The sequence below is a fragment of the Cajanus cajan genome, chromosome 5 (genome assembly GCF_000230855.2).
Source record: "Cajanus cajan strain Asha chromosome 5, NIPB_CcT2T_4, whole genome shotgun sequence".
NCBI lineage: Eukaryota > Viridiplantae > Streptophyta > Magnoliopsida > Fabales > Fabaceae > Cajanus > Cajanus cajan.
Window position 1 is genome coordinate 542,753 of NC_138521.1, and position 11,116 is coordinate 553,868.

The 11,116-nt window shown below is 29.5% G+C and overlaps 1 protein-coding gene across 1 annotated transcript; it reads left to right on the forward strand.

Annotated features, from left to right (window-relative positions):
* Window positions 1–6,963: 6,963 nt before the first annotated feature.
* On the forward strand, window positions 6,964–9,881 carry LOC109807040 (D-3-phosphoglycerate dehydrogenase 2, chloroplastic). Its single transcript, XM_020369568.3, has 5 exons — window positions 6,964–7,692; window positions 7,939–8,315; window positions 8,424–8,534; window positions 8,635–8,730; window positions 8,939–9,881. The coding sequence occupies exons 1-5, from the start codon at window positions 7,104–7,106 to the stop codon at window positions 9,608–9,610; spliced, it is 1,845 nt and encodes a 614-aa protein (XP_020225157.1). The 5' UTR covers window positions 6,964–7,103; the 3' UTR covers window positions 9,611–9,881.
* The last annotated feature ends 1,235 nt before the right edge of the window (window positions 9,882–11,116 follow it).

Below are 11,116 nucleotides of genomic sequence, written 5' to 3' on the forward strand. Positions count from 1 at the left end.
CAACGTCTGTTCCTTCTCCTCTCATGTCTATAATTCACTAAAGGAAGATCCAAGGAGCTTAAAGCAAGTCAATTGAAGAATTTTTCCATCATTCTTTGAGATTTGCCATCATTTTCTCTTGGTTTCTTTTCTTAATCTACTTAAAAATTTCAAATGTACTATAAAGAGTGAAGATGACGCTCAATATATTGTAACATAATTCCTCTTGATTTTTTTAAAGTTTTTGAATAAAGGAATGACTATATATATATGTACATATACATATAGAGGAGGGTTATAATAACACCGATGTAACTTTTATTAAGTATTACACTACTCAATAACTTTATGTTAAATGTAAATTTTGTAAATTCAACTGTTAGATTGAAAATTTTTACTCTTAGATCATATATATAAAATTTTATATTAATCTAAAATGATTTGATACTTCATTTTTATAAAACAAAATCGATGTAATACATACATTTCAAAATATACTAAAATATGAACACTTTAATTACCTTTAAGTTATTGTTCAATTTTAAAAAAATTTGATATAAACATATAAAGTGATATGAACTTTCAATCTACTGGTTAGATTTACAAAATTTACATTTAATATAAAGTTATCGAGTTGTGTAATATTTAGTAAAAATTACACCGGTATTACTATAACCCTCTCTCTCTCTCTCTCTCTCTATCTATATATATATATATATATATATATATATATATATATATATATATATATATATATATATATATATATATATATATATATATATATATATATATATATCCTAACATGAAATCATCTTCAAAATAATTAAAATCATACACATATTAATTGTTAACCATGTAAAAAAATAGTAATATTTAAATTAATTGATTTGATTTAGATTAATTTAGATTTTAAATGTATAAATCTGATATTCAAATGAAGTAACAGGAGATTTAATTAATTTGTTTCATATTAGACTCAAATAAAAAATTTAAACTAATTTAATTGATTAAATTCAAATTATCGAATTGATTCAATACAATGAAAAATCCTATTTTTAAGTATCCACACTTACAAAATCAAGAAGATCATAAACTATACTTTAAACGGGCCTATACCCAAAAGAATATGAACAACCCTAAACTAAAAACCTAACCACTTGGAACTTGGAAGAAGATCATAAACTACGTTTTTTATAAACGGGCCTACACCCAAAAGAATATGAACAACCCAAAACTAAAAACCTAACCACCTGGGGAAGGAGGTCCCATAAAGAAGCTCTCAAAAAGATTTAAACATACATTTTTATGGCAGCCGTGCATTGCACTAAGATCATGTTTCATTCCCACGCTGAAAACAAAGGAACCAATAGTTAGGTGTATCATTCTTTTTACCGTGGCACCATGATTTTAGTAGGAGGATCAACTAAAGGCAAAACATTTAAAAGGATTTAAAATTGTAAGCATATGTACTAAAAAGGATTTAAAATTATAAGCATACAGACTTAAAACTATTTATTTTAAGTTATAGAAATAGTAAAAGTTATTACAAATAACTAATTTTTTTAATACATGCAATTTTTTATAATAAAGAATAAAGGAAATATTACTTCTAGTCCTCATAAATCAAATATTTTGAATTGATTTTATTCTTTTTATAAAACCTAATTTATTATGTTTATTTTTCTACAAAAATATCTTTATTAAATATATATTTTTGAATTCAAAGAGTAAATGAAAATCATTTAATTTATGTTTCTTAACAGTCTCACTTAAAGTATCTCATGAATTTAAAGTAAAAAATTTAAGATATATTTATTAATTTAAAAAGGTATTATATTTAATTTTGATAAATTAATTATGTAGACATAGCGTAGTATTAAGCGGTGGGTGGAATTGGAAAATGAAGGTGGGGGAATGCGGACAAAGGTTCATAATTGCGGATGAAAATCGCGTACCCTACTCGCCACTGACCACATGCGACAAAACTCGCAACACCAACTATTCTGCTGCTGCTGCCTGCGCATACTTTTCAACAGTACGGACAACTCTTTTTTAATTTATCATTCTCATCGATCAATTCAATTGCCTTTTCAAGTTTAGTTAGATTTAAATTTAAACTATAAAAAGACTAGCAAGAGAAATAAGTTTTTTTTTAATTAAAAATCTAATTTATTCCTTTATAATATTTATTTGTTTCAATTTAGTCTCATTTTAATTTTTTGTTTTAATTTGGTCTCTAATAATTTAAATTATTGTAATGTCAAACTTTCGTCCAAATTATTTAAACGAAGTTAACTGTTGGCCACATGAATGTCACGTAGATGCATAGGTGAATGCTAAATTTCTTGAATACACCTTAAACCATAACGGGCCGTTCTGAAACCAGAACGGGTCGTTTTGGATTCAGAACGACCCATTCCAGAACACCAACCACATACATAAGTTCAACAAAATAATGCAATGTGATTCAAAAATTTAAAATAAAAATTCATAACATATCATAAATTCAAAGACAGAAATATGGTTCATAAACTGAAAACAAAAATTCAGAACATAACATATACTAAAAAAGTTCAAAGAAATTATTGAGAAGAAAAATCATCTGGATAACGCTGAAGGTGCCAATAATACATCTTATCCACCATATAATACTGAATGATTGATAGGATATCAGCATTATCTACTTGTACATGTAGTTGTGTGGTGAAATGCATGGTCATGTGTATCCTCTTCCTTTACTTCAGGTTGTACCTCCTCAAGAACAAATTGTTATTGTTGGGGTACATTGTCAATGACTTCAAGGGAAAACACCGTTTCGTGTCATCCTTGACTATATAGTGTCAATTTGGTAGTAAGTGGTTCACTCCAATTTGATTAACAATGAAATAAAACCTGCTACCATTGTCCTTAGTGATACACTGCATTGTCCTTAATGATACACTGTATAGCCCAAATGTTTAGCAATTGAAGTTATCAATCCTCATTGACAATATTACCAAATCCAGTATTTGAAATGCTTTGTACCTTGGGTTTTTTTCCTTGAACGATTCACAATCGTGAACTATAATCATCGACCGTTTGTGTTTGACATTTTGGAACCAGAACAACCCGTTTTGAAACTAGAACAGCCCGTTCCGAAACCAGAAAGGCCAGTTCTGGTTACACTATTGGTGTGTTAATTTTGCATCTGAAATGACCCGTTCCAGGTGCAAAATTAACACACCAAGAGTGCAAGCAAAACGGGTCGTTCTGGTTTCAGAACGGGCCGTTCTGGTTCTAGGTGTATTCAAGTAATTTGGCATGCACCTATGCATCTACGTGGCATCCACGTGGCCAACAGTTAACTCCGTTTAAATAATTTGAACAGAAATTGCACTAATTTAAATTATTAGGGACCAAATTGAAACAAAAAATTAAAGTGGTACATCAATGAAACATCAATGAAACATCATTTTTAACCGTTAGATTTAATAATAAAATAATTAACGGTTCATATTTGTTACCTGTAACTTATTTATGAAAATTTTTGTATTTTGCAGATTAGTCTCTGTTTAGGGTTACTGTTTTGGCTGCCAGCAGGTGGTGAGGACGAGGAAGACGACGGCGAGGCCGTCTATGGCGAGCCAAGGGTGGGGAGGGCCTGATTTGGAGTTGGTAAGGTTTAGGGTTTAGGAGAGGCCCTGTGAGATTTACTAACAAAATATAAATTTAAATGAAATTTACTAACATATTGAACTCAAATAATATATTTAATAAGAGTATTTTTTAATTGTGATTTTTGTAAGTAATTTATTAAGATTTATACAAATAACTCACATTATATTTTTATAAGTTTTGTTCCAATAGGATCTTATAAATAATCCACATTTTTGTATTTTTTTATTATACTTCACTTTTTGACAATTAAAAAAAAATGTAATTATTATTATTAAATATTAATTTAATTAAATATAATAAATAATATTTTAACATATAAAAATTAATAATAGAATTCACATAATTATTTTAATGTGTATAAAAAATATTAAATATTAAAAAAATATATTTAATTTTGTAATATATTTTATTTTAAATATAAAACAAGAAACACAATAGAAATGAGAATAAATATTATGTAAATAAAATAATATATATGATGCATAATTTTAATATATTATTAATTCGCATATAACCAATCAAGATAAATAAGTTTTATTATGGTCCCAATAATACAAGTATATATCATCTTGATCAAATATATACTCATCTAAATCTCCAAGATCAAAATTTTTAATTACAAATACCTACTTTATTTATTAACTCAATTTTTTTTTTACTTGTCATACATGATCATTGATATTAATATAATAACTCCCTAATCACAATAAAATTAGAAATAATATCTATTACTATAATAATCATTATTAATATTAATATATTTATTAAAATTATTTTTTTCTTTCCATTTCCTATATTAGCCACATGAAAAAATAGATCAAAGAATAATTATAAATAAAAACAAATTTTAATTCATAAATAAAATGTATAACAACCAATATAATATAATATTAGTTGAAAAATAATCTAAATTTGATATTATTTTATTTATTTAGAAACAAAATTTAAATAAAATATTTGCAAATAAAAATTAACATACTAAAATGAGTTAAAAAAATACAAACAACACGTATAAAATGACAAAGAAAATAAAAAATTTAAATAATATATTAACAATAGTCAAATAACATTAAAAGAAAAATGAAATTAAAGACACCTCACAACAACTAAATACATATATAAAAAGAAAAAATTATTTATTCTAAGAATAAATTTAACTAAATTTATTTCGATATATATATATATATATATATATATATATATATATAAATAAAGTTCCTTAGATGTTGCATTTTTTTTACCATTTAGCTTCTTATGCTATTATCTTAAGGTTAAAACTGAGAGAAACCAAATTGCATCAAATTTAAAAACCATTACTTCTATTTACAATAAAACATCATGATTTATTCCATTAAAAAATTGTATTATTTATTGTATAAAAGAAGATGACGTACCTATTCTCTTTTTCTTGACTGGTATACAACTTTTCCTCATTAAATCTTGCATATTTCTATGACCAAGTTTGCCTCTTATGTATCTAACCTTATCTCGTTAATTGTTATTTTCTTTTTTTAAATAAAAGAACTCGTATTCATTGTATTCATTGTTATTTAATAAATCCTAATGTGTATGGTTATATATATTTAGTAGTTAAAATATATATATATATAAAATAAACTACTATATTACGCATATATATTTATTTTATATCATTTATATAATAAATTTTTATATAGCTAATATATTAATATAAATTTTTAGAAACCCAACCATAAAATAAAATACTAATATTTAAAAAAAATTATCATCCCATAATAATATAATTAAATATCACTTACATCTACTCAACTTAATAAAAAAAATATTACAATTAAAAATTTAGAATGTTATAAGTCACAATCCACACTTTTATAATTTTTTTTTATTTGTTTTACTTTCTGACAACTTAAATAATAATAATAATAATTATTACTATTATTAAAATATTAATTTAATCAAATATAATAAGTAATATTTTTATTATATAAAAATTAATATTAAAATTCACATAATTAATTTAATATGTATAAAAAATATTAAATATTAAAAATAAAAAATACACAATTATGAGAAATAATATATAATGATGATGTGTGACTAGTTTTTTATTTACGGATAATGAAGGATTAATAGAAATTGCTTATAAGAATAATTGCTTATTAGTAAGGTATATCACAAATATTTTTTTTAATTAAAAATACTCTAAAAACATTTTTATTAAAAAACTAATTTTTAAAATATATCAAATTGATCGAATAATTTAAAATTTTGAGTCTTATTATAAAACTGAAGTGGGAAGTTATAGTGTACATAATATATGTAGTAACATGTAAGAAGAGAGAAAAGAATAAATGAAAGATCTTATGAAAAGATGATACGTTGAGATTAAGAAAAAAGTGATAAACAAAATGGGAAAAAGAAGATAAACAAAAAACATGTGTACGACTACGAATGTCATTATCAAAAGGTGAAAATAATGGATTATGATTTCACCGACAAAAAAAAGAGGAAGGCACTAAAACGTATAAAGAATGCAAAGAACGAGTCTTTTACAAGGTGGGGGAAAACAGTGGAAGAGAATCGATAACGAGTATAAATGCATAAGCAGTGAAATGAAAAAATGTGTACTTTTGAAGAAAAAACAAGTTTTTCGAAGCACTTTTTGATAAAGCATTTTATTTTTAACAAAATAGAGTACGATATAAGGAATATTTTCATTCATAAAATAACTAACAAAGGTAGTATTTCAACAAGATTCGGATTCGTGTATTTGTTTATGTGCCCTAATTAGCCTCTTCGCTAATGGATTGGTTAGCAACAACAATATAAAAAATAATAAAAACTTTTAAATAAATGCAATTAGTGATGTACATTATATCAAGTTGACTAATGCGTGGGAGAAGGTACATTTTCAAAATCAGGGACAGAGCCCATAAATAAATAAATGAGAAAATGGGGTGAATTTACTCCATTGAGCATTGAATGTATCTTCTACCCACAATTTTTGTAGGAGAGGATCTGCCAGTAATTTATAACCAGTGGAATAGCATATTTGTAGAGGCAATTCATATACTTAGTTTCTTGCAATTGTTGAGAGAGTTATATTATATTAGTAAAATGAAAAAGAAAGGAATTTTGGTTGAATTGTTATATTTGTAGACCACCATTCACTGAGTCACAAAAACGTGGCCCATTTGACTGTTTTTTCTGATAATTTGAAAAATTGGAAATAGACATATTTATGACTGGTGATGATACTCTCACTCACCTACCCCCAATTATTTTTCTGAAAAAAGAAATAGTTAATTGTTTTAACAAGTAGGATGAGAAAAATCCACCAGCAAACAAAAGAAAAATATCCCTGTAGCACATTCTTGGTTTATAAATAGACAATGAAAACGAACGCTTCTGGGGATTCATAGATTTTATAAAGACCCCTGTTGTTTGATTGGATCATTCGAAGAGAAGAGAAAGAAAAAAAAAACATGGCATCCTCTGCGTACACCAAACCCATCTTCCCCTCTGCCTTGAGCGTCTCATCCGGAGAAACAAAATCAAAACTTTGTCATGTCTCGTTCAGGAAGAGAATCTCCCCGACACCCATCTTCCAGGCTCAACGTGAACGTTCCTTGGTGGTGAAGAATGGTGTGAAAACGGTTGAGCCGACAAGAACATGTGCGTCGGAGGATGTGGGAGAAAAGGTGAAAATCCTGGTCTCCGAGAAGCTGGGAGAGGCGGGGCTGCGGGTGCTAAGGGAATTGGGACACGTGGAATGCGCGTACGAGCTCTCACCGGAGGAGCTCTGCAAGAAGATCTCGGCCTGCGACGCCTTGATTGTGAGGAGCGGAACCAAGGTGACGAGGGAAGTGTTCGAAGCTGGCAAGGGAAGGTTGAAGGTTGTTGGAAGAGCCGGTGTGGGCATTGACAACGTCGATCTGCAAGCTGCTACTGAATTCGGATGCCTCGTTGTCAATGCTCCCACCGCTAATACTATTGCTGCTGCTGAGCATGGGATCGCTCTCCTCGCTGCCATGGCTCGCAACGTTGCTCAGGCTGACGCCTCCATCAAAGCTGGTATTAGTATACACCCACTTTTAACTTTTAATTATATTCTTTTCATTTAATATTAATATACCCACTTCTCTTTCTATATTTTCTACTCATGTCTTTGGATCTAGACTATGCACAACCAAACAACGCTAACATGTTGGTTAGAGAAACATTGATTTGACGTACATACCGAGACCCAGGAATTTGTTGACATGTTTATATGAATAGTTAGTTGTTGAGGTTTATTTTGTTGAGAGTTTTTCTTTTTAGGAAAATGGCAGAGGAGCAAGTACGTGGGAGTTTCCATGGTTGGAAAGACATTGGCGGTGATGGGTTTTGGAAAAGTTGGATCGGAGGTGGCGAGGCGTGCGAAAGGGTTGGGCATGCACGTGATTGCACATGATCCCTATGCTCCTGCTGATAGAGCCCGTGCTATTGGTGTGGATCTTGTTTCGTTTGACCAGGCTATCTCCACTGCAGATTTCATCTCCCTCCACATGCCACTCACTCCAACCACCAACAAGGTTTTCAATGACAACACTTTTGCAAAGATGAAGAAGGGTGTTCGCATCGTCAACGTTGCTAGAGGAGGAGTTATTGACGAAGATGCATTAGTCAGAGCCCTTGATAGTGGAATCGTTGCTCAGGTCATTCCTTTTCCTGTAACTTTGTTTTTTTCCTTCTAGTAGTTTTTCAATTGTTGCACATGTGTCCCTCAAATTACTATAACTTTGTCACAATTGCATATGGAACAGGCAGCTCTTGATGTCTTCACGGAGGAGCCTCCATCCAAGGACAGCAAGTTGGTGCTACATGAGAATGTCACTGTTACGCCTCATCTTGGAGCTAGCACCAAAGAGGCACAGGTTTGTTTTTCCTCAACCATTTTATTATATTAGATCCCACTTTCAATTCTGTTATGTAGCATTCGCATACATCGTTTTCTAACCAATTTTGACTCACCAGGAGGGTGTAGCTATTGAAATAGCAGAGGCTGTGCTAGGAGCATTGAAAGGGGAACTTTCAGCAACCGCTGTCAATGCTCCTATGGTTGCTCCTGAGGTAAGCATTGTGAATTAGAATGCCTAAGGTGCTATCGGAATTGAAGTTTCAATTTGGTAATAATCTGTGTAAATTATGTATATTACCGAAATGAAACTCCAATTCTGATTGAAAAATAATACTAACAATGCCTAAGGTAGTGTATGTAAGAATGCTATTCCTTTCCTATATTGAATTCAAACAAAACATGGTTGGTGCTTGTGATCAGGTGCTATCGGAATTGGCCCCATATGTGGTGCTAGCTGAGAAGCTGGGAAGACTAGCTGTGCAACTGGTGTCTGGAGGAAGTGGAATCAAATCCGTAAAGATTCTTTATCGATCCGCTAGGGGTCCAGATGACTTGGACACTAGACTTCTGCGAGCCATGGTTACAAAGGGCATCATTGAGCCAATATCAAACACCATTGTGAACCTTGTGAATGCTGATTTCATAGCCAAGCAGAAAGGGCTTCGCATAAGCGAAGAAAAGGTGGTTGTTGATTCATCTCCCGAGCTACCTGTTGATTCAATCCAGGTGCAAATATCCAATGTGGAGTCCAAATTTGCAAGTGCTGTAGCAGAGAGTGGCCCTATAAGCATCGAGGGAAAAGTGAAGTTTGGTGAACCCCACCTAACATGTGTGGGATCTTTCGATGTGGATGTGAGCCTTGAGGGAAATCTAATCCTGTGCCGACAGGTGGATCAGCCTGGCATGATTGGCCGTGTTGGAAACATACTTGGTGAGCAAAACGTGAATGTGAGCTTTATGAGTGTGGGAAGGACATCACGCAGGAAGAAGGCCATTATGGCTATTGGTGTGGATGAAGAACCAAACAAGGAGGCTCTTGACAACATTGGAGATGTGCCTGCCATTGAAGAGTTTGTATTCCTCAAGCTCTAGTTGGTATATAAACCCGGATCAATGGATTTTAATCATTAAGTTTTAGAAAGCGAAATAGCTATTGATTAAAATGAAATGTTCTTTTTTAACAATTATGTAGTTTTTTTCTCTCTCTGAAAGTGCACATGCACTTCAGATGATCTAGATCTGTTTTTGCATATGATCACCAGAGGTATTTTGGTGGCAATTCGAGGAAACTTGAAGCTATTTTGGGTGTAATATATTTGGATTTTTGAGAATAAAACTAGCTGTTTGCAGCTAGTAGTGTGCACCTTTCTGTTGTCTCTGCATTGAGTTTTTGCTATTGCAGTATCATGAATTCAATTTGGTACGTTGTTTCTAGCTGATAAAAGCAGTTAGGTATTGACGCATAACTATTGTAATTATTACAAAGGGCCAAGGCAAGAGATTCGTCAATAATGTAATGTACCAACTGGAACTTGCGGAAGTTACAAGCAAGAAGCAATTCATTTAATTCATCCGGAAGATGCCTTTAATACCTATAATTCTAAAACTAAAAGGCAAACTTTGCCCCTGAATGTTTCCACAGCTAGTACAAAGAAAAGCATCTATCAACTCGTTTTCATTTCAAAAAATTCAACTAATTATAATATTTGCTTAACTAATTGTAACTTTTTAGTCCAGGTGATCTGTTTTTAGTCTTTTTTTTTTTATAAAAAAATTTCTTTGTAATATTTTTTCCTAAAATTAAAATAACTGAAATTTGAAAATATCAAAATGAAAATAAATAAATTTAAGAAGATTATAAAAAAAACTAGAATTAAGAGAATAAAAATTAAAATAATCTTATTTTAAAGAGATTAAATTTCTATTTTTAAAGTAAATTTAAAATATTTTATTTTCATTTGTACTTAAATAGAGTAAAAATCTTAAATTCTAGTGATCATCTAATAAAATCTATTGCAAATTAAAATTTTATAGAAGTTGAATAAGTTGTAATCAAGTTACGAAAGAAATATAATAAATAAAAAGTAACAAAAACAAAACATATGATACCATAGAAATGTCAAAATGAGTTACTCAAGAATAAAATGATAAAAAAGAGGTATTTTGTTTAACGTAATTTATAAGAGATATAAAAAAAATGTAATTAGAAATACTATTTTATTTTTAATATGAGTCAATCAGGTAAGAATGAGTTATAAAAAAAACTATGTTAATGTGGGTTTGTTTGTTTAATTTTTTTTATTATTTTATATCCACATGTTATGATTTATTTTATTATTTCTAACTTATTTCATATTTAGTACTTAATACGTATTTATTATATTTTTTTTTATACATTTGTAAGGTGATTGTATCATTATATGATTTTTACAAAATTATGCGTTTAACTTTCATAATTTCTTTTTTTATTCATTAATGTATTTATCATAGTTATTTTTTTAAAAAATTTGTATTAATGTATTTATTGTAATTAAGATTTTAAATTTATAAAATTAACTCAAATAAATATTTAGCTCATAAGTTTAATTCCTTTAAATT

What these genes read in the sequence shown, in the direction of transcription:
- LOC109807040 (XM_020369568.3), top strand. Translation starts at nt 7,104, where the DNA reads ATGGCATCCTCTGCGTACACCAAACCCATCTTCCCCTCTGCCTTGAGC. An exon ending in TGACGCCTCCATCAAAGCTG is followed by an intron (nt 7,693 to 7,938) that starts GTATTAGTATAC and finishes TTTTCTTTTTAG; the next exon opens with GAAAATGGCAGAGGAGCAAG. An exon ending in CTAGCACCAAAGAGGCACAG is followed by an intron (nt 8,535 to 8,634) that starts GTTTGTTTTTCC and finishes TTGACTCACCAG; the next exon opens with GAGGGTGTAGCTATTGAAAT.